This window comes from Mycteria americana, chromosome Z (assembly GCF_035582795.1).
Source record: "Mycteria americana isolate JAX WOST 10 ecotype Jacksonville Zoo and Gardens chromosome Z, USCA_MyAme_1.0, whole genome shotgun sequence".
Taxonomy (NCBI): Eukaryota; Metazoa; Chordata; class Aves; order Ciconiiformes; family Ciconiidae; genus Mycteria; species Mycteria americana.
This window is the reverse complement of record NC_134396.1, coordinates 20,131,140-20,155,948: the sequence shown is the minus strand read 5'-3', so window position 1 is coordinate 20,155,948 and position 24,809 is coordinate 20,131,140. Positions and strand designations below refer to the sequence as shown.

Here is a 24,809-nt window from a genome sequence, read left to right as displayed (position 1 = left end):
ATACTGCTAGAGTCAAAAGAAACTTCAGAGCAATAATTAGGTTTTGAGAAATAGCTGCAGTGTTTGATATTCTTATTTGCACAGTGCATCAGTTACGTACAAAGATAAGTTTTATACAGGATGCTTATTTAGGAATTAGAAACCAGAGACATTCAATTAGCTTAACACTTATACTATCTTTTTCTATGTAAGCTGTGAAGTCACTTTCTCAAAATTAGTGTTAAGTTTATTAAGTAATATTTAACTGTAAAAATATTAACTGAATTCCCTTTATCAGTGTCAGAATAAAATATCTAGAGCTTCAGGAGATGCACTCCAGGACTGAGTTTAAGTCACAGAAGTCTCCCATGAAGTGCCCATCATTAAGGCATTTTTCAAGTACCAATACCTGTTCTTCCATTTTATCCTGTCTATCGAGAGCAGCTTCAACAGCATCAAAGAATTCTTCTTCATTAATCAGGCTATTAGGACCCTCCTAGAGCATAAGAGACAAAACTAGTTCAAAATTTTGGAGACATGAAAGTTCCACTTAAGTTTAATATTAGAAACACATATTTATATAGTATGCATATAACTGATGGAAGAAAATTTCTTCTATAGACCTCAAATATTTTCACCAATATTCTTAGATTACAATTCCTCTGAAAACCCTACTTATTAAAGGAAGTTACTCCCTCTAACTACAATTTAGGGATAGTTGTATAAAGAAAAAAAGAAACAGGAAACTGAGTAACAGTGTCACGCTTTGACATCAGATTTAGGTTTTAATTTCATCTTCCCTTAAAAATGTTTACAGTGTGTCAGTAAAGTACATATATTAACATAATTGTGTAGTTAGACTTCTTCCAAGTATTCCAGTGCCTTAGGGCAGATTTCAGATATGTGCTCAAAACATAACAAGAGAAGACAAAATTCTGGGGATCTCAATTGAAAATTCTTGGAAAGAACAGTTTAACACTAAACAGCAGGTAGAGTTGAGCCAACTATTAAAAACTTGAGTCTACTAAGTAAAATGGTAAATTCAGAAAATTACGTTTACTGCTTTTACTGTATTGTAAAACAAGGTGGTCCAACAAATTTCAAAAAACCTACTTTACAACAGGGATATCTGGGAAAAGCAGCTGGGTTCATAACCAGGTAGACATTTTCTTTTACAGTGTATGCCTCAGTCACAACAGAGAACCTAAGCTCAAGTATCTTTTAAATATCTCAATATATTACTACTATTTCTCAGGCTATGATTTGTAAGTAGAAACGTGTTTGATCAATGTACATGAAAGGTTCAAGCTCTTAAAAATTAGGCAAACTGCATTTTAGGTGCATTAGCTTACATTATTTTTCAGAAGGTGGTTTAAGCATCTTAGAATTTGACTCAATATCTCACTGAGGAGGAAGCTGCCGAAATAAGCAATGATGGAAGGAACCTAAAATCACTGAATTTGTCAACATGAAATTTCAAGCGGCAGTGACAAGTTAAAAATCAATTCAAGTTAAACTTCAGATTCTAGGACTGCCTCTGCAGTCAGGGCTTTCGTATTTGCTTTACATATCTATACAGCTCAACCATTAAAAAGGGAAAGTACAGAACTATTGCATATAAGCAGTATCAAATGTACAAGAAAAAATAATCAAAAATCAGCAGAAGTATCTGCAAGCAAAATGCTTTAGACAAAAGCAGAACATGGAAGCCTGAGGTGAAGACAGACTTCCATTCTCAAAAAATTAAGGACCAAGATTCTTCATCCAATTTCAGTTTCCAAGGTGGAAAAATAAAAATGGCATGAACACACTTGCACAAGCCAAACACCTTGATTTACACATCCCTTTCCCTCTTTGAGAAACAAACCAATCTTTAGAAGTCAAAGTGTTTTTAGAAATTTCAAAAGCAGAATTTGTACCTCATAGTCTGGCCCTCCAAAGTGGGACTTTTTCTTCAGTTCTGTCACAGCATTTTTGTACGCTTCTTCAATTCTTCTCCTTTTCTCGATCTCCTATAAAATTACATGATCATTTGATGCAATGAGAATGAATTGACTGATAATAGTCAACATGCCAATAAATGGAATGACCAGTGTATTTTTTTTCCAAGTAACTATTGCAAAGCTGCTGATTTTCTGAATTTATTTGCATGCATGCGTTATATGCTCATCTACAGGCATATATAATACAAAGCTTGGGGAGCTAGCTACCTTCAGGATACCTTCTTTAAGTCATGTGGAAGAAACTAGATCAGCAAGCACAAACTGGTATCTAGTTTAAGCATAGCTATTCATGGTTCATTGAGGGTCAGACCCTGTATCTGACTGACAGTTTATATAAACCTCCCTGACACAGATGCTTGGGCAGTGATAACAAAGGGTGAAAAGTAAGACTGGTAAAAAGCTAACTTGTTGAATGTGGTGAGATACTAATGAGTCACAGGATCTAAGTTTGTATCTATGATTAGCTGGCATAAGATCAATGTGAATCATTTTGTGAACTCCATGCAGAGACTAACAACTCAGCATCATTCTCCCATAATAGCTGTGTGACTATACTAGAGCCATCGATGATGTCTACATCATTGTATATTTTGAATAAAAAAGTAGTAACGCCAGAATCAGATTAAGTCTAATAATTCCTCTGCGAATTCTACATACTGCCAGATATTCTCAGTGAAAAAGCTATAAACTGTTCTTGCAGAAATTCTTGCAGAATTCAGCTTTAATACAGAAGACACTTCTCTGTCCCCTTTCAGAATCACTTCAGGTGGAAGAAACTTAAATCTTACAGGTGACAACTGGACACCACACACTACTTGCAGATATGAGTATAATTATTCAGCATCCCAATTTGAACTTTAAAGATTCAGTGGAAAACCCTTAAACAACACTGAAAGGCTGAATTTACCAACTGGGAATTTGGTGGTAACTCTGGAACACATTTTCGAGTTTCTAAAGAAAAGTTTGTTTTACATCAAAACTGTTGCTTTACTTTTCAAAGTAGTATAGTTTTTCACAGGAAAATTCTTAGGAAAAAAGGCAGCACTTAGATGAAGACAGAATTGTCTTTATCTGTGAACTTAGGCCCTTCCGAAACTACCACAAAGAGGCAATAACTGCTAACACTTACGTTTCACAAAATTTTGCACGTTTATCTTTTTTGAAAGTAACTGGACAGTCCTGAAGATGCATAAAGCATGACTTGAGTTTAAGTCATTGAGAGAAAGCATAGAAGTTTTACAAGAACACTTGGAATGAAAAAAAAGAAAACAAAAAACCCACAAAAAAAACCAAAAACCCCAAAACACAACTACTCCCGCTCACCCCAAATCCCCACACCTTCTGTACTTCGATCTGAAAATTAGTGATAATTCACATGTGTCAAAAGACAACTCTCCAAATCTGCCAGCTTCTCTTGGCAGCAACATTAAATAAGGCAGAAATTGGGAACCTGTTCGACTGCACAGCAGAAAAATTACTGGTGTATTAAAACTCTGTAAAATTTAATGAGACATTTAAGTTACAATTGTCAAAGGTGAACAAAATAAGCTACCTAAACATGTTAATCTTAAGGTAAAATTTAATGTTCAGAATATAAGTTTGCTCATTAATAACAATTAGTAAGACCAAAGGAAACAAGAATAGAAAAATGTTGCTGTAGTCAAGACAACAAGAATAGCATCATCACAAGGATTTTGTTGCAAATAAAACGATGGACCAAATACTAGAGATTGAATCCTTTCCTTGTTAATCCTTTTTAAGAAAATTCTATTTCAAAACACATTCAAGAGGTTCATACTGAAAAATATACTGCATTGGAAAAATAAAGAGTCAAGCTCAAGATCTTAACAGCTAAGAGTAAAAGGTTGAAAGCAAAGCTTTAACTACAACTACCTTTAGATAACATTATGTAGTTTTGTATTAATCTTATTCTCACCATCTGACTGTTTTGGTAACAAAGAAAACTAAATATAGAATTCTAAAATTACAATTGTTAAGTGCATTATTTTAGCAGTCTCCTTAAAAATTAAAAGGTGTTTTTATAATAATTTCTTGTTTCCAAAGGTTTAGAAATAGTTTCCAACCTTCAGAATGTAACTTAAAACTCTTTCTTTTATTAAAAAAAGGGGGGGGGGTTATGGAGAAATATACTCACTTCATAACACTGTACTCATCTCTAGTAAAACTGTAGTCACTTCCAGATTCAACTAATTCTACTGAACTTGAGCTTTTTTAATACAAGAACATTTTTAGGACAGCTATAATTTTGAAACATATTTGCTTCAAGTCCAGCAGACATAAATCTATCTTGCATGTTTAGGCTAAGCTAGCCCTCTACAAGAGGGAGGCTGTATAATTTTGTGAGACTCTCATTAATCACCTTTGTGTGCTGCTGTTAAGTAAAAGGCAGTTGTGAAGCTACTGGAGTGAGGGGGCTGGAAAGGAAAGGAGAGGAGAGTGAGCTGGGTTACAGTGGCACTTATACTACTTGTAAACACTCATTGATTTTAGCCACTGACAGAGATCTTACTCTTCCTGTGACAAACCTGCACAGCACAGAGCCAGCAGTGTGAATCTGCTGACCCGCAAAGGACCATCTTGATGCTGTCCTTTTCAACTCTGCTAGATGGTCTTTTACAGGCACTGGACAGACTTGTAAGAGCTCTAAAACCCTCCCAGCTAGAACCCAAACACAAACAGCTGCCTAATTTCATGTAATTTTCCCCTCTAATCTCTCTTCGGGAAGGTATTCTGAACTTCATAATCTCACAATATTTACTTCCTTTTCAGAGCAGCTTATGCATCTATCCAAGAAAACCAAAAGTACAAAGATCAACACCATTCTCCTCCCACATCTATTTATCAGATGACAGAGCAATGTTTTTTGCTCAGGCCCATAGTTATAAAAGATACTCTTATAAAGCCATGCTTAACCACTAAAACAACAAGATAAAAGAAAAACAAAAGCAGCTCTACAACTGAAGTGGAATAGTGTTAGCAGAGGTCTGAATACAGACAACTGCTGTCTTTAAAGGTGTAGGTGTCAAGGTGTTGCTCATGGGGGACTGCAGGGGTGGCCTCTGTGGGAGGAGGCCAGGGGCTGCCCCATGTGAGACAGAGATGGTTCTAGCCAGCTCTGAAACAGATCCACTGCAGGACACAGCTGAGCCCATCCACCATGTGTGTGGCACCTCTCTGAAAAGGTATTTAAGAGCAAAAAACACACCAGGGAGAGAGAAAGGGGGGGACAAAAAGTGAGAAACAACAGAGGAGATGCCAAGGCCAGAAGAGGAGCAGCAGCAGCTCCAGGGCAGAGAACATATCCACACTGCAGCCCATAGAGGACTCCATGCCAGAGCAGAGGGACATTTCCTGAAGGAACCATATCCCGTTGAGGACCCACACTGCAGCAGATTTTTCCCAGAGGACTGCTGCCCATGGAGAGGATCTGCACTGGAGCAGGGAAAAAACTGTGAGGAGGAAGGACTGGCAGAGATGAAGTGTTTTGGACTGACTGCAATTCCCCATTCCTTACCCTGCACTGCTTGGGGCTAGCAAGCAGCAGGTAGAGGGGCCTGCAGTGAAGGAGTAAAGTTGAGCTTGGGAAATGGGGAAGGAAAGCTGTTTTAGCGTTTGTCTGTTTCCCATTAGCTGGATCTATTTTAAATCAGCAACAAATTGATTTTCCCCAAGTCAAGAACATTCTGCCATGACAAGAACCAGTAAGCAATCTCCCTGCCCTTCCCTTGACCCATGAGCTTTCTCATCCTATTTTTCCCCCTAGTCCTGCTGGATGGGTGGTGAGCAGCTGGGTGGGCATTTGGCTGTTAGCCAAGGCTAGCCCACCACAATTCTCTAGTATTTAATTAAATAAAAATCTCCAGTTCCAAAAGGCTAGCAACTATAAGAAAACAAATAAAAAGTAATTATTTTGTTTTAGAATTAAAGTACTTTACCATGATTGCGCTGTAAACCCCAGAAAATTTAATTGAGAATTGTGACTTTAAAAATGTTGCAAGTCTACCAAAGCAGAGCAACGTAAAACCTCCAAGTTCTTCGAAGCTTTTGCGATTTTAATTTCTGGAAAACAAGTCCAAATAAGCTTGTGATGCCCTTTAAAATGTATTTACTCATGCTCTATGAGTTATCAGTCACATGAGACCCAAAGTGAAATTTAGGTTTGAATGTGTTAACCACTTGCGGCTAAAAACAAGTGCTTTAAAGCTAGTCCACAGAAGAAGAAAGTGACAAATAATTAATGTAAAAGAATTCAAATTTTATACTAACATATTATTCTGTATTAACATATACTAACCTAGGGACAAGAAAAATTCACTTCATCCATGCTCTAAGCAAAGTCTGATCAACAGTGAACTGTGTTTGCTCAGCCTGGAGAAGAGAAGGCTTTTGTGGAGGGACCTAATAGCAGCCTTCCGATACCTCCAAGAAAATCATAAACAAGCTGAGCCAGACTCTTCACAGCAGTCTATAGCAGAAGGATGAAAAACAGTGGGCAGATACTGGAATAAGAGTTACTCCAACTGGATACAAGGAAAAACTTTTTCACTGTAGCAACAGTTGAGCAGCAGAACAGGCTACCCAGAAAAGCTGTGCAGCCTCCAGCCTTGGGGACTTGAAACCAGACTTGATAAAGCCCTGAGCAACCCGGTCTGATCTCAGAATGTTCCTCCTTTAAGCAGGAGGTTGGAGAGAGAGAGACCTCTTGAGGGCTCTAATCCAACCTGAATTACCCTATGATTCTACGAACAAGCTTCAAGTCTTGGATCTACTGTAATTCCTCCAACTACTTAGATGAAGCAGTAACAAATTAAGTGTTGACAGAAGTCGCAACACCGTTAGACAGGGCCAGGCCTTTGACATATGGACAAAGACGACACAGGAGACGGGCAAGGATTCAAACAGGGATGTATTTTGTCTGAATGCATTTATTCTTTGAATCATGTACCACTAAAACATATAGAGTAATATTTGAAGTGTGATATACAGCACATGGAAACACATTAAATGAAAAAGAGACAACAACAGCTAGAGGACTGCACAAGACACCAGCCAGTAATGGCAGGATTCTAGAAATCAAAGCCTGAAGTACAACCTAGCCATGCCTCCAGCACATCTCGTGAAAGACAACACTGCTCCTTTTGAGTTGCTATAGTCGTTGAGTAGGCTTAGCATGAACTACCACTGCCATTAGAATAACAAATATTCTAATACCACACACCTAAAAAATTTAACCAATTAGTATAAAGCATGACTTAATCTCTTCAAGTCTCCTAAAGGAAAGTGAAATAACTGTATCTTAAAGAGACATTTACAGTTAGAACTGGTTGTTCTCCTCAGTATTGTCATCATCTCTTATCATAATTAAAACATTTCAGAGATTTGGCTTAGGCAGGTATACTCTTTGCTGGGTAAAACAACAGCTGGATGGCCGAGCCTAGAGAGTTGTGGTGAACAGAGTTAAATCCAGCTGGCGACCAGTCACAAGCAGTGTTCCCCAGCGCTCTGTGTTGGGGCCAGTCCTGTTTAATATCTTTATCAATGATCTGGATGAGGGGATTGAGTGTGCTCTCAGTAAGTTTGCAGATGACACCATATTGGGCAGGAGTGTCAATCTGCTTGAGGGTAGGAAGGCTCTGCAGAGGGACCTGGAAAGGCTGGATCGACGGGCGAAGGTCAATTGTATGAGGTTTAGCAAGGCCAAGTGCTGGGTCCTACACTTGGGTCACAACCACCCCATGCAACGCTACAGGCTTGGGGAAGAGTGGCTGGAAAGCTGCCCAGCAGAAAAGGACCTGGGGGTGTTGGCTGACAGCCACCTGAATATGAGCCAGCAGTGTGCCCAGGTGGCCAAGAAGGCCAATGGCATCCTGGCTTGTATCAAAAATAGCATGGCCAGGAGGACTAGGGAAGTGATCGTGCCCCTGTACTCGGCACTGGTGAGGTCGCACCTTGAATACTGTGTTCAGTTTTGGGCCCCCCACTACAAGAGAGACACTGAGGTGCTGGAGCGTGTCCAGAGAAGAGCAATGAAGCTGGTGAAGGGTCTAGAGCAGAAGTCTTATGAGGAGCGGCTGAGGGAACTGGGGTTGTTTAGCCTAGAGAAAAGGAGGCTGAGGGGAGACCTTATCGCTCTCTACCACTACCTGAAAGGAGGTTGTAGAGAGGTGGGTGTCGGTCTCTTCTCGCAGGTAACAAGTGATAGGACGAGAGGAAATGGCCTCAAGTTGCGCCAGGGGAGGTTTAGATTGGATATTAGGAAAAATTTCTTTATTGAAGGGGTTGTCAAGCATTGGAACAGGCTGCCCAGAGAGGTGGTGGAGTCACCATCCCTGGAGGACTTCAAAAAACATGTAGATGTGGCACTTCAGGACATTGTTTAGTAGGCATGGAGATGTTGGGTTGACAGTTGGACTAGATGATCCTACAAGTCTCTTCCAACCTTAATGATTCTATGTTTCTATGATTTCCACATCATTTTGCAAGCACAGATATTAGGTCTCTCTTGCTTGCAGAAGGCTGCAAGCAATACACTATTACTATAGAGATATAAAAAATATAGGAATACTATCTGAGCAAGGGCTGGGAAAAGAAAGACTATGATGAATTATGTTACTATATCACCAGTCAGGATGAGGCTTTAACATTTTACAGGAGTAATAACGAAAGCACCTAAAATTTATTTTTATGTATAGCATTTATTAAAGCAATACCTGCAATAAAAAAAAATTAACAGCTCATTTGAAATTTCTATTTCAAGCTAAAGAAACATTTTTTTCAACAAAAGTAAAAGGAAAATGATCTTACCTTGTCTAGCCTTTTTTGCCAGCTTTCTTCACGTTTTACCATGAGTTCAATACAATGAGAGAGTGTAGCAAGGATTCCAGCAGTAGTTGCCTTGAAAGTAATAGCTTCTCCTTTAAAGTCTATGCCATTAATTCCTTTGGGTGTAACATGCGGAAATACTAAAAACAAACATGAACCATTCACTGATAGCTGCCTTTAACTCAAATAAGCATTTTACATGTATGCTTATGTTACAACTATTTGAAGAAAATAGACTGGCTAGAAAGTTAACTTCAAAATAAAAATCAAAAGTGCTAATAATTTTCAGCTATCCACAGGATAAGGAAAGAGATTCAAAAGGAGGAGGAACACAACCCTTCAGCTTCATCTTGCTATACTGTATTTCAAGTCTGCTTGTAATGCTGTATTACTCTGCACTCTGCAAATCATGTGGGTGGAGGGAGTGGTAATACTTTGTAACAATAGCAGTTTGACAGCTTGAAGTGGGGCCTAATTAACACAGAGCAACCTTAAAACATACCTGATACAGCACTAAGAAAGGAACAATTCCAAAATGCAATCAAACCCAAAATGTAACATTCAAGGTTGCTTTAAGCAGGTAATTATAGATTTAAAAACCTCAAAGTAAAAGGTATGATATAAGATAAAAGTATAAAATATGTTAAATTATCCAAGTACTGTGGGGTTTGCAGTTCCAACAACTACTTCATGCTGTCAACTAAGCCATCTGTTGCTAAGGCTATTTAAACAAGTCACTTAAAATGTGTGACAAAAACGTACCTATTATATGTCAAACTCGTATGTAGGTTGACATAATAACAAATCAAACACTACACATTAATGTCAGAAAATATTAGAAAGCAGAAGTAACACCCATGTTGAAGCTGACTGAGCCCAGCAAGTTAAAGTAACTCCTGCTATGCCACGGGGCAAGCTAATGACTTATCACCTAGCTGGATATTGCCCCCCCGCCCCCCCGCCCCCGTCAGTTTGTCAACATGCCACTGCTATGGTTTAAAAAATACAAATAAATATTTGTGTAAGTTTATCCAGTATCTGTCTGCAACAGCAAAGCAGAGCTTTCAAGGAGTTCAGTTCTTGTAGAGAAGAGAAATGCAATTGCTATTCTCTAATGGTAGAGCACAGTATCTATGCTTCAGGAACAGAAAGCAATCGTCACATGGTCTTAAGCAATGGTTTAAGTCTCTAGAGGTTTTATACGCCCTCCTTTCAGAAGGTATCAAACTATTTTTCAAACAGATGATTTCAGACTACATACTACTTCAAAGACCTCAATAAGCATACATATTATGGTAGAATACAGCTTATTTTTTGTTTCATGTTTATCAAGAATACTCCTGAAAACATACAGATGACAGACACTGGAGAAAAAAGGAAAGCAGAGAAATAAAAATCCGTTTCAGAAACAATAATGAGCAGAGCAGCTCTCCTCCCCCTAACAGCTGCAGAGGGAACACGGAGGAGGCTGCGACTGAAAGTGGCATAAACTGGCAAGGAGGCGATGCATTGGATTCACTAAGAATAATTAAAATTACACAAAAGCTTCACCTATACCACTTCATGACTGAAAAATACAGTTCATACTAATAACTTGTCCTGTTGGTGTAGACTGTGTTCATGTGCAGGCTTACCAGCACAGGTATAATGCTTACAGATGCGATTTTTCTCTCTTAATTATGCAACATGCTAGACATGCTGAAGAAACTACCACTGGCTGCAACCCTATAAAATAATTTCAGAAATCTCTATGGTAGATTGTAAGGGAGATGCAGCAATGCAGCCTCATTTCCTGGAAAAAAGCCAGCTTTTGTTCCTAGATATCTTTAGGTCTCAGCTACAGCTCATTAATACTTCCATACAGTTTCAGTCATCATATATTCTAAGTCATTCTTTAATGACTAGTCTCAAAGTAGCAGTGATACATGCAGAGCTTGCAGTTTTAAAGTCAGTGTCCATAGTTCCTTTCAGCCATTATAATTCTGGGCAAAACCAAACTTGTTGCAGAAAGACACAAAACCTATTTCTTTGAAGAGATAGTCACTCAAATGATTCCTTACAATGGATGGGAGTATTTTGATTCATTCCTAACTGCAGGGGACATCTGTCTTCCCAGAACATGTCAGAAGATTACCTCAAGCCCTGTCTCAGTAACAGCTGAACTTCAGCACATTAGAAGTATTTGTCAGGAGATTTTCTATTTGGAAAGCCCCAACATCTTTCCTATTCCTTTTTTACACTTTTTTTCATGTCAGCTACAAGACTTGAGTGTTTCAAAATTAAATCGGGCATCAGGAGATTTATGTGGTTCAACGTAAAGACTAATAGGAAAGTGTTCTTACCATTGCAACTGCTTTTCTAGCTTGGTGATCAAACTGCATGCAGCCACCTGATAAAAGTAGCAGGATGATTTTTCTCCTACTTTAACTTCAACACCTTCCAAGTGGTTCCTTTTTAATTATACTGTCTTTTAAGCATTTTGCTTTATTTCTGATTTGTTTTCTCTTGCCTTTCATATAAAGGATTCTTCATACCATACTTTAGCCTTCAATAGCTCTTTAGCCCTTCTCTCCTACACCTCTCTTAAGAAAGGGCAGTTTTCCCTTTTTGTTCCTAAGATTCTGTTTGTAACAGCTTCCCAGATGTCCCAAACATCACCTGTTTGATCAACTCTGTTTTCCAGTGGAACAGAAAATTACCTTAAAGACAGTAAGTAGAAAGAAGTTCCTTTATCTTTTCCATTAAATGCCACCTTAACATTTTCTGTCACTAAACTAATTCTAAGTGAATAAGAAACGTTCAGGTGCATCACCCATTTATTGATACCCACTGTTGTTGATGATCTGTGGATAGCAGTAGGATCAATATGATTAATTTCCCTCTAAGAACAACCCCATTATTTCGGCAATACATTGGTGAATATTCTTCTTCCATTCAAAGAACAAAAATCCAGCATAAATCTCAGTGTTTCACAATCAAATTTCTCTCCTTCAGCCTCTGTACCATTTCCATCTTTATAATTCCACTACAAAAACACCTTCTGTCTTCAAAGAGGTTCCTTAAGTAAGTTTCACCTGCTCTTCCTATTCTTACATAATTTAAATCCAAATATGCTCATTTTCCTGAGTGGATGGATGGGAACACTTGCTGATCAAGATTCTACATTCTTAAAATGTAAGATCCCAATGGGTAAATATGTATCAGCCAGACTCTCCCTTGGTGTTTTATATAAATGATCATTGTTTCAGTTACCAGATTTTTTAATTGGAACGTGACCAATTAATTTAAATACCTTCCTAGTACTCTTCCTAGCTCTTCACTCAAAGATCCTAGAGAACACAGAAAAGAAAAAGCCTCCGTATCCAAAACATCATCTTCAGAGTAGTACACAAATCTCTATAGTCATGTGAACTTTCTCTTCCCACCCAGGAAAGGTGCAGAAGGGAACAAATTTCAAAAAACAATGTGTATATGGTCCCTTAAGTCAGTCTTACGTCTAATGATTTGAGCATTAGATTGGTATACTAGTGGTTTGAACAGTAGGCTCAAACACTCCTTCTTATCATAGTAGGCTAAATAAGAGGTTGAACCCGTGCTTCTCACTTCCTGGAGCACTGACTGCAGAACAGCCCCAGAAAAAACAGGCAACCACTTCTCAGCTGCAGTTAAAAAGATTGTTCCAGTCCTTCAAGAAGGGAACCTGAAATTTGAGAAACCAAAGAATCTTAACAGCAGCTCTGAGGCTAAGCTTTAGAAAAGGGTGAAGTTGAAGATAAATCTTTCATTATACATTATCTGAGTAGTTTTCTGCCCAATACATGGGCATGGCTGTCTCAACCTGAGACATCTACTTTCCCCACTGCATCACTTATGATTCCACTTCCGGGCAGAGACTAATTTTTCATTTCTAATCAAGCTTTGCAGCACTCAGCTACTAAATATTTAATGGATTTAGCCCTTAGAAATCAAACTGAGGCACAGAAAAACTAAAATGGAGATAAGGCTTTTCATAGAAATAATTGATGGAAAGTAAATTTAATGGAATCAGGAATCATAACAACGGGAATTAGAAGTTCTGCAAAAAGCAAGGGGTCGCAGAAATTATTTTCTGTAGTGAGCTATGGTAAGTGAGTTTATACACAGGTACTCATAATATATAGCAATTTCTTAGCATGTCAGTTCCCAAAGACTTGATAAAGAACTTTTTACAAGAGGAATATGATATCACTTCACATTCCTGTTAAAACAGGTGATGAAAAATATGAAGTCACTTACTTTGCATTTAAATGTTCTAAGATGACCAGATGTACTAAAAATATAGACTTTCCTAATGACATTCCCCATACCATATGTGTATATACAGCAGATACACCAGGAGATTGTAGATATGAAGAAACATTCTAAAGGCAAATTAAGCTGAAACTCCTACATGATCCTACAAAAATTAAGTTTGCCAAAGACAGCTCTTTCAAAATGAATCATGCAGTAAAATTAAATTCTCACTTAACATTTTTTAAATAAGGCTTTTTCAGTTTTCTGAAATTTGTTCTGTCTTAACAGTCCTCAAAAAAAGGTACACTCTTAAATACACAATAGGGTTAGTGGAACTGTGCACTTGCTTACAGGTGAGCGTTGCAGGCTTGCTTATCTTTGGTCATAAGAGGCAAGAAAGATTTATTGAAAACTTCACAGTTATATCTACTTAACCTCTGAAATCAGCATTACGATTAATCCTCAGAGCAAGCACTTTACATAATTGAAAAAATCCACTCATAAGATGAATTCTGGAAGTATGCTGAAAGCTCTTTCCATTTCCTTTCTTCTTTTCTCATAACACTTTTGGCTATACTCTAGAAAGAGCACTTAAATACAGCAAGGAAAGATGTAACACATGGGGACAACAGCCAATTAAAAAGAAAACAGAAGACACAGAAAAGGCTTATTTTGCCCATATATTTTCCAGGGTCTTGATGAAAGTGTTTACATTTTCAAAAACACTTTTGGTTGAGTATTTCTTTGGGAGATTCCATCAGATTTGAAACTGTAGGTAGTGCAACTTCAAAGTTTTGTGAATCAAAGTCTAAGAAAGAAATACCACAGGACTAACTGAATTGTCAACATCTAGAGAATGTTAACACTGAAATATTTCAGTCAGGAAAACAAGAGAAAGTCTAAGAATGCAGATAGATTTTAAATGCATACGCAGCTTCTGCCAGGCCAGAAGTATCAGATTTCTAGAACAGCAAGACCTGCACAAGTTCTTCACATTTACTGCATGGATGCAGCGAGTACAATAACTAGATCATTTAAGACAAGAATAAAAATCAGAATTCTGTTCATCATAACAATGGAAAATACAGTAAAAAAAGGGGTAAAATTATGAGTGAGAAGCAGTAACAGTGTTGACTTAACCATTACGTAGCCAGAGAACTTGGAAAAACCATACTGGGACATATCTCACTGAAAAAACATTGTGTTCCACCACAATCCTAAAGCAGGTAACACTTGCAAGAAAAACTGCAATTACCTGTTACAAATCTCAGTTCCCAATATCTGAATGATGCAGCTATTTCAACAGAACTTTGTACTGAAAATGGCTTTGGACACAGAATAGGAAATTCCAGCTCAACAAGCTTGCGTTAATATTTTGGTGAATTAAGAATAATTCAAAGAATCATGAAAAGCAGCTAATGAATGATAACGTGAATAAGAACTTCCTGTCACATACATTTAAATAAATATCCTTGCCATTTTCTGCTTAGAAAAGAGCATAAATACCCATCTTGTATCAGACTTATCATCATACCATTCATATGAATTTTCAACGAAGAAGTTGGGACACACTTACATTTTTCCTTATTGCTGTTACTGTTATGTAAAAAATCCCCATCAGAACGCATTGTAGGAAAATCATCTTCATCATCTTCTACCACTAGATTTGAAAGACAGTGTGTTATGGGAATGAGAAAGCTTTTCCAATTCTTTAGTGTGCAAGAAAGAATTAAAAGCATCTTCATGGCTAAGCAGCATTTAAGATTTTTTCCTGCAACAAGTCATGAAACCCTCCTTTTTTCATTTTTTGACCCAAGACCACTATCAACATTACTGTCAGAGACCATCAGGAGACTCACATTTGCTCAGTGTTGAAGTTTAGCACTCAATTCTACGGTAAGAACAACATTATTTTGGTGTTACAATTGGATGACAGGGAGCCATGATTTAGCAACTCTTCTACTCTTCTACACTAGAAAGTTTGCAAAGAAGTGGAATTGTACTTATCTACTTTTTTCTTACTACTAAAAGTTTCAGGCTGCCAGAACAAACCCAGGGATGAATATAAATGCCTCAGGAGAGTGCATGGATATGACAACAAGATGTGCTCTGAGAAGCTAGGGCCTCAAGTGCACTCTCAGTGCTCTAGTTCCAGCCAATACATCTCAGGAGTACTCATTATGGCAGCACCTTTGCCTTTTTTAAAGAACGTATTGTTTCTATCAAAACTAATATCCTACTCGTTTTTCAAAATTAAAGGTAAGAGACACAGCAATAAACTAACTTGAATTCATCTTACGAGGATAAATAATTATTGTTCTATAACATCAAATACTTAAAAGAGCATTTCTTTTGTACAGTTGACAGCTACAGGTTAATATTAAGTAGATTTTTATGGGAAACCAACTTCTGAAGTGAAAATGGTTAACACTGTTCATGCAGAAATATATATGATTGATTCCTATACTAAAGAGTAAATTTAAGATACATATTTTATTTCATATGGCATCAAATGCTATAGTAACTGTTTCAAGGGCTATTACTGTGTAAAAACCTAAATTCTATGGAGATAGGAGTTTTCAGTTACAGTTTTACCTTTATCTCTCTGGAGTTCATCTTTGGAAACTGCATCTGCACAGGCATCAAAGTATTTCTGTAAAGTATCAACTTGTCTACACAAGATGTCTCTAAAGGTTTCCATTTCTGCAAGCTTCTCGCGTAAGCTATGGCCCTTCTGAAAATACAAGAGAAAAAAGCCTGAAATCCCTCTACATACCGGGCAATAGTTCAATGCATAAAGAAAAAAAAAAATTGGATTTCTGCAGCTAAGAAGAAATTCAAGTACACTAAGGACATTTTAGGTATCAGCAGCTATGAAATACTGTTAATGTTAGAAGAGCAAGTCCAGAGGTGGGCCATGAAGATGATCAGAGCGCTGGAGCACCTCCCCTATGAAGACAGGCTGAGAGAGTTGTTCAGCCTGGAGAAGAGAAGCCTCCAGGGAGACCTTATAGCAGCCTTCCAGTACTTAAAGGGGGACTACAGGAAAGATGCAGAGGGATTCTTTATCAGGGAGTGTAGCCATAGGACGAGGGGTAACAGTTTTAAACTGAAATAGGGTAGGGTTTAGATTAGATATTAGGAAGAAATTATTTACCGTGAGGGTGGTGAGGCACTGGAACAGGTTGCCCAGAGAAGTTGTGGGTGCCCCCTCCCTGGAAGTGTTCAAGGCCAGGATGGATGGGGCTTTGAGCAACCTGGTCTAATGGAAGGTGTCCCGGCCCATGGCAGGGGTTTGGAACTAAACTTTAAGGTCCTTTCCAACCCAAACCATTCTATGATTCTACGAATGTAAGAAACTGTAACAAATGTTCCTTACTCATTTTGTCCACTGGTCACAATTTTTCCTCTTGACTGCATCTGCTACTTTAGAACATTCAACAAAAGCTTATTAAAAAATGCGATCCTACATGCTACAAACTTTATGCCCATTTGCCTGAAAACAATTAGCTCTAGTTTCAGATCTTTGTTCCAGTCTTTACTCCTCTTCTGCTCTCCAAGAAGTACAGCCCACCCAAGTGCATATGTTAAATGTTTATGTGCATGAGACAAGGAAAGCCATCATTTGTCAACCAATATTAATCAAATTTATTAAGTCACAATCAGCATTCCTTTTCATTTAGAGGCCCTGATATTCTGAGGAGTAAACTAGGAAAGGTTAATTAAATGTTCCCATAGGTTTGATTTTCTTGCCACTGGAAGATGACACCACAGTTTAAAAGGGACAACTGCACAGAGGCACGAGAGAGCTTCCTGTATGATCTGATCATCATATGATGAATCACTAACACTTAGAGTAAACCAAGTATTTTGTATTTTTTCTATAATTGTGTGAATTAGTCTTCACATAAGTTATTTCTTTTGCAGTTGCACATGTTATTTAATTACCAATATTAAGAAAACTTTATTCACTAACCTTGAATGAAGAGGTGGATGTCGCAGAATATCCACTTGCTCCAGAAACAAGAGACACCATGGAGCCATGGCGCCGTAAGCTTGATTCCGATCCATAGCCAGATTCAGTCTAAAAAACAAACCACACACAAAACTAGAGTCCTGAGGCTTTTAATAAAGAAGAAATCATGAAAGCAAGATTAATGTCATTTCCTCTGAAACCAGTCCATTTGTTTCTTGTCAGGAAGTAGCAGGGACTTAATAATTAAAATTGTGCCTGCATATTTAAGATGTTGATGCAGCATCTGTAAAAGTTACTATGAATCTATTTTTTATCTTCATAATGATCTGTAAAAAATTAGTTATCTACAACCTATTATGTGCCCCCAAAAGAACAAAGCAACATTTATTTAAGGGTTCAAAAAAGGGACAATGTTCCATTATTTTGGTTTATGTAATCCCTACCAAGCAATTTTCACACAGCATTCAAAAACCTACAGTTCTCCACAATTAATCAGGGGATTAACATGGTTCAGTTTGAAGACAGCCTCAGTCAATCCTTCCAATCATTCAAATAGTGCCATTTTATTTTTAAAAGCAACAAAATAGAGATCCTAGAAAAACAGATGATTACTGCTATCAAGTTTTGTTGTTTGTTTTTTTTTCTTGTTCCAGGCTTCTTTAGCAAGATTCTTTATATTAGACTGAAATTATTTTTTACAAAGAACAAAAGTCTACATAAAACAAGGTCAGATACTAAAAGCAGGAGGAAGAAAACAATAATAGTAACTAACTAACTAAAAAATACCATCTCTTGATTAAAATAACATTGAAAAGATCTAAAAATATTAAGTTTGACAAATTTCCTCACAAATCAAACAGAAGCAGATACAGAGGAACTGGAAAAAAGTCTTTCCCTAAAGATTAATGTAAATGGCCTGTGCATGGCAAAAGGAGAAGAAAAACCTTCAAAGAGAATGTAAGAGAAATAAACAGATGGTTCAGAGTAATATTTGAAATACTGTTCACAGAGGAGTTTGATCAAGTAGATAGTGACAACATTGTGAAGGACTTTTGACAGAAATAAGAAATTCTACAGTAGCATAGACATTCAGATGGGGCAGGGAGAAGGGGAGACAAAACAAATGATACAGAACAAACAAGAAGCAACAACGAAATTCTAGCTGTTGTACTTTTTATGGAAAAATTGGAAACTCCATAGGCTTTGGGAAGGCAGGAGAGTGCTGATAAATTAAGATGCAAATGAACTTAAAAGAGTATTAAAAGTAAAAAAAGTATTAAAAGGAGAAAGGACAATGTTTTTTTAAGTGTTGGTTAAAACAGGAGGGGTTAGACAATACTGCAATGTGCGGGACAAAGTATGTATGTTTGGGTTACAAAGGAGCAGGGGCAGAGAAATGCAGTTTTGGAGAAATGAAGGTACAACTGAAAAGAAAAATGTGAGTCCCAGAGTTGTCAACATAATTCCTGAATGAACATGACTGAATGAGATTATCCAACAAAACCAAGCAAGGAGCAGCCAAGAGTCAATTTCTATCTGGCCCATTTAAAGAATTAGGTGGAAGACAAGAAAGCATTGAGGAAGCAGAAGAGAAACAGGATGAGTATCAAAAGTAGAAGCAGAGCTGAAAAATCAATATGACCAAGAAATGCAAGTGTAGTTAGAAAAAGGTACTCCAAAAGTCTTGGTGGAAGTAGTCGAAGTGATTATCAACTTAAAATTAAAAAAAGGGGCACTTGTAAATTCAAAAGATTTAATAAGGCACATCTTAAGTTCATTGCTTAATTTAGCAAAAAATTAGAAACACTGCAACTTATCTGAACTAGCAGAAATAGAAGTTTATGTTTAATGACGGCTTAGAGTGAAATGATAGAACACAAGACAGTTTCCTTATTAAGTCACACTATAAGGATGTATTAATCATTTAGTAATTTCTGCTATAAATCATGTATTTAGAGCTATTTTATACTGAGCTAGAGTCCTAGAAAAATAGCTGCATAAGTGTAGCAATCAAAGTGCTAAAAGCTCAATTTAAGAATTAGTCCTATTATTTGTTTTAAAGCTTGGCTTTAAAATATCTACTGGAATAGGCTTTTTGTTAAAAGCATTCAGACTGGATACATGGGGCTTTTTTAGAATATCAGTTCAAGTGTTAAGCAGTATACCTGGCTTTGGTAATGTATTTGGGATATTGGACCACATTTTGAACTGCAGTGCAATTCAGTGCAAAAATTATACCTAATTCACTGGGTTGTAATTTTAAGTATAAGAGAAATCAAATAATGAAGCTTTGATTAGGTTTTTTGCAAATACTCAAATAAGGGCTTTTGGCTCTTTTTACGGACTTTAAGTCCCCCAAAGGCTTGACAAGTAAAAATGAAGTAGGTAAGGGAATAGAAGGATTTTTAAAAGGACAAGTAAGAGTTCTGGGCATACAATTATTTCATTTCAGAAGTGTTTGATGAGCATAAACCTCAAAAGAGCATTTTATAAGAGTCACACAACACTCTGAAACATGAAACATTTAAGATTTCCTCTAAATGCAAATCTAAAAAAACTTCACTGTTTTACTGGTAACTTCAGTGTTTATTTAATTATATGCTACAAATATTAAGATGACTCTGAATGTGCTTTTATTAGTCAGCTTGACAGTGTGGACTCATTCTATTTTCTCTGTAAGTTGTACACACTAGAAAGAAGGTAAAATTTCATTTAAATAGGATATGACTTAATGAACTCATAAATTTTAAAATGTAGTGAAAATATCCATTGCATTGAGGTCAGAGCATTTTAACTAAGGACAGCAAATGTCTTCTGATTGGTTTCTCCTTTAAGTGAGAAAGACACACCATTGCAAAACCTGGATTTAAACTTAGGAAGTGAAATTTCTTAACTTCTGTATTTGAAGAGTTAATCAAAGTCACATCTTAATAGTACTACTCTAGAACTTAGAAGAATAGATGTAATCTTAGAAGTAAAAAATCTGGTGACTTGTGTCCTACATTTGAATCAAATCCTTTTCTTCCAATATTATCCATACAGTCAATGCTCAGTTAATTCAGTTCACAAAATAAAAGCTGAGGGTGAAAGAAAAATGTCTTTCCATATCAGTATGTAAGCCTGATTTTTTAAGGTACCTTTTCAGCAGTATATTTATTTGACTGTCATTTATGCTTGTGATCAATTCCACTAAACAGTTTATCCACATTTCAGAATTGTACATAAGACAGCATATACAGCTATCAGCTGTATACAGCTATCAGCTTGCAAACTCTAGCAATAAAAAGGTGCTACATAAAAAGCATGTAGGCAGTTTTAACTATTTGCAACCAAGAAGCAAATTCAGCAGACTGAACAGCACACAACATGAATCCAAAGCATGTGCATTTACAGATCATGTTAACAAAACTGTCTCAGACAATTATGTTTTAGTAGCCAAGGGGAAAAAATGAAAACTACATCAAGAATACTTATTTGTCAGAAGAAACAGAAAATAAGTATTCCTTTATAACTGATGCAGAGACAAGCCATCCAGCTCACAGCACACATGCAAGCAGCTTAACACAAACAATGAAAGCATGCATCATGCAAAGCCCCACCATTCTACTACCGCAACATCTAAATGAGAGCAGGTCACTGCCGCATTTATGTCTTGCAAAGCAGATCATCATTAACTATTCACTGCAGAAATATTCAATTACATTGAGAAGAGGAATGTTGACACAAGCTTCTTCTGTTTACACAATTTCACAAGATAAAAATTGGAAAGCAGGTAGAGTCCATATGATAGAAGCTAACAGTCTCTGCTTGAAAGCAAAATAACTTGCAGAAGTTGTATCAATTCATACCATCAAGCACTAATGATAAATTACCATGCTCAGTATATAGATGCAGTTCTTTGAAATGCCATGCATACATCATAGCTTCAAAGCTACACTAAAACTGGCATTTGTTAGTACATTGCAACACCTTCAGCTTTCTAAGGCGGTGCACAAAATCCATTAATCCTTTCAAAATGCTTTTTCGTTATGATAGACGAGAGGAAAGAGCCACACGATCCAAAGCTTCATGTGATTCTTACTGGAGCAGGTGCTGGTATCAGCCACAAGGCAGTACGTCAGAAAAGCTGCTTTCAGTAAAATAGCTAAGTATTCACAGAATCATATTGCAGACCTCCATTATGGCTCACACTGATCCGCCAGTTAAGGATTTCCTAAAGTGGGTCAATAATATGCTTGAGTAAAGCACAGACTCACAGGAAAGCTCCCACACTTAAAAAAAAAAAAAAAAAATCAAGTAAAGCAAATTATTCTCCCATGTCTTCAAGGAATTGTTTTGATTATGTCTCAATTTAGTGCCTGTCAAGCACTTCAGTGTACGTCTGTCCACCAAGGCAGGTATTTTCAGTTAGCATTATAAATTATTTATTATTTTACATAACACAAGCAGCAGGCAGCTCCTCCCTCTAAGACATACGGCTCACCCTAGGAAGTGATGAAACAGAGATTTAGGATACAATGACTATGTTCTCTGCAGCATTTGTGAAAAATCCTACTAAAACCCCCAAAGATCAAACCACCGATATCTGACAAAAACCAAGAATGTAGAAAAAAGTAAAAACATAAAACGAAAGAGCTGGAAGGTACTATGGAAGACTTTGTGGAGACTAAGCAGACAAGCTCTGTAAAACATTTATCTTCCAAGGGCAATTTTTAGACTTGCTGCAAATGCTTCAACATATACTTGAAGAAAGAATGGTTACTGCTAGGATGAGCCAAGGAAGGGCTACCTAGGGATGGCTGCAGACAGTAAGAACACCACAGACACTACAGGCAGGGCAGTCTGGGATGCATTTCTGAGGATTGAAGTTAAAGACACAATTAACGTGTGTCTGTAGGTCTGATTTTTCAACTGTTCCATAGCCACTGGCAATGGAAATTTAAGGTTTCAAAATGAGTTAGTTATTAGCAGGAAGGCAGAGATGGGAATTTCACAATCCAGGTCACAGCCGCTGGATGATGATTCTCCTGCCTACAGCCCTCCCAAGCACAGTGCAGGAGACTACTTAGAAAGCAAAAAAGCTTCTAACATGACCTTTCTTTGCAACTGCAAAAACAGGTAAAGAAATGTAGACATATTTTTCCTCCAAAGTGATAAATGTTGCAATTCCATAGTAAATAAGCATACTACATGCACAGGAGGAAAAAACAGGAATTCTGAGTTCAAAAATATTTATAACATGACAACTGAAAAAACAGAAACTATAGCAATATAGCCCTAAGATATTGTAACTGCTATACTCACTTGTCCAATCTAAGTTCCAATTATAGTTTGGGTCTTTGTTTCTCAAACTCCATAGACTTTTGGTAAGTCACCATGTGTTGCCTGCGGACAATAAGCCTCTAACACTATATAACTGACAATAAGAACTATATAACTATATATAACTGAGCTAGAGTAGTACACAGGCTGATCCCTGGAACCACATACTGCTTTCTAAAGAAAGGGAAAGAGCCGAGAAGCATTATCAACACAAATCATTGCAGAGAGAAGAGAACGCAGGTTGACAAAGGCAAATGACCAGCCTTCGATAATCTTTATCCATGTAGTTCACATCCATGTTTAATTACATGGATGTGTACTGCTTTTCCATGAACTCTCTTAATTGTTAATGTACACAGGAAAACTACTCACCAAATACTTTTCAACATCTTTAAATGCTAAGATTCCACAAGAGCTGAATAGGGAGAGGCAGGTATTCCAAAAGCAGAATGAAGAACAGCCAGGACACCGAGCAGGAGGACACCCAAGAGCCCACAGAGAACGCGAGCAACGGAACGCCTTTACTGTCCTGCTCCTCAAACTTGGGAACCACTGTCTCAAAGTGTGATTTTACAGAATAAAACTCTTCCCTGAGCAAAAGTACCAAAACCCAAGCTGACAATAACTGCATTCCTCTGTATACTGACTTAGTAATAAAACTAAAGCAGCTTGTACTGCTGGGCCACAAGGCTATAGCAAGGCTGGGAGTGGGCTACATTTGTCCCTCCTATGAATCTGGACTGTCAGGGAAGGGACAAATAAGATCTGCAGAGCTACACAAGAACTAGAAGTGTCCATTCTGCTGTTAGACACTGTCAGGAAAAGCACTGATGTTCTGGCCTCAGCTCCCAATGCACTTAAGTAAGTGTTCTTACTTGTTTTTTTAATGCTTTGAAAGGTAGAGGAAATAGTCACCAATTTCAAAGAATGAGTTCATTCAAATACATACTGCTTGATCTTGGTTTAAGGATAGTCCTTGAAAAACTTTTTAAATTGCCTTTAAAAATAAGAACAGTTCTGATCCTAACTGAAAGCACTTGCCATATTGTTCTTTTTAATATTTATACGAAATTACATAATAGTTAAATTGCATTTAGTAGTTATATTAAACATTATTACATCATCATTATGCATAAAATTCAAAAGGGAGTGTTGCCAGGGATGATGCACAAGTGCCAGCAGGCAGACGAGCCGGGAGGCAGCAGGGAAACCCGCTGCAGGAGCCTGAGAAGTGGCCTCTGGGCACTCTTGGAAGCACCCATCGTGGGAGGGAAGGCCCACCCCCACACCGGGACAGAGCACGCAGGAATCACTGAGCTCCTCTCAGTCAACAGTCACCAGGACTAAACTACACGCCGCGTTCACAGTTAACAGACATTTAGGTAATATCTTACTCATCCTTCAAAGCAGCAGGGAACAAATGATTGCCTCTTACTCCACTTGGCTGGTTTTTTTAACCTATTTAAGGTAGTGGAGTGTTATATTAACATCACCTCTGTGTAGAAGTGGAAAAACACATCCACAATCAGTGTTACACTGAAGAATCTTGGGCTAAAGACCACAATCGGATTTCAAAGGAGAGACCATGGTTAAACAGCAAAGTGGTTTTTTTCACCTTTGCAGAAAGTTACTTGTTGCAAGTCTGAGCCAGTTTTGGAGTTGAGAAGCCTACACCTTGCTTATTCAGAAGAAACATTTTTATATCAGGAAACCCTTGAATTCAAAGTACAGGAAACCCTTGAATTCAAAGTACAGGTGCAAGCAAGGTTCTTACTTGCAGAGGAAGAAATGGACTACAAAAAGCTTTACAGCAACACAACTGATCCATTAGCAGGTTTATCAATAAGCAGAAAAACTATCAAAGCAAATGTTTCTGCAAAAAACCACAAAGATCATTAAATCTCTTGTTCACCTGGTGCAGTTAACAGTTACCTTGTCACTGCTACACATGGGAACAGATTTTTTCCCTCCACTCAATCCTCAGACATTCACCTAGCCATCAGAATAGAAATCTCTGTTAAATGCTTAGTATACCCCAGAGTATACAACAGGTAGCAAGCACTGGAGGATGAAGGAAGCTGGAATTGTCAAAGAGGGAAGGTCCATATTATGTTTGACAGAGGGTTTAAGAAAAATTGGTCTTACACCCAAAGGAAAACTATGAGAACACATTCAGTTTAAACTGCAATCTTACAACAGTAATGTGGGTAAAGGCAGGGAAAGAGAGATGTTTACTTTCAACAGAGTGTTTGTTTTGCATCTCACACCCTATCAAATCTAACACATTTTTCTTGACTTTCAAAACTTATTCCCTACTCTTCTTCTTTTCTTCTTGCTGTAGCCCCTGTTTTTATCAGGTCTCAACACCCACTTCCCTCAAAACCAAGGGAGGCTCACTGCACCCATTACACAGT

At 37.5% G+C, this 24,809-nt stretch overlaps 1 protein-coding gene across 4 annotated transcripts in view; it reads right to left on the bottom strand.

Annotated features, from left to right (window-relative positions):
• CERT1 (ceramide transporter 1) overlaps nucleotides 1-24,809 on the bottom strand; it is an 80,754-nt gene that overhangs the window by 14,024 nt on the left and 41,921 nt on the right. For all 4 annotated transcript variants that reach the window (XM_075526745.1, XM_075526743.1, XM_075526744.1 and 1 more), the window contains 6 exons: nucleotides 17,074-17,181; nucleotides 15,693-15,831; nucleotides 14,674-14,757; nucleotides 8,808-8,965; nucleotides 1,899-1,991; nucleotides 389-475 (listed from right to left, as the gene is read on the bottom strand). In XM_075526745.1, coding sequence (XP_075382860.1) covers nucleotides 389-475; nucleotides 1,899-1,991; nucleotides 8,808-8,965; nucleotides 14,674-14,757; nucleotides 15,693-15,831; nucleotides 17,074-17,181 — 669 coding nt within the window. The remainder of the gene's footprint in view (nucleotides 1-388; nucleotides 476-1,898; nucleotides 1,992-8,807; nucleotides 8,966-14,673; nucleotides 14,758-15,692; nucleotides 15,832-17,073; nucleotides 17,182-24,809) is intronic.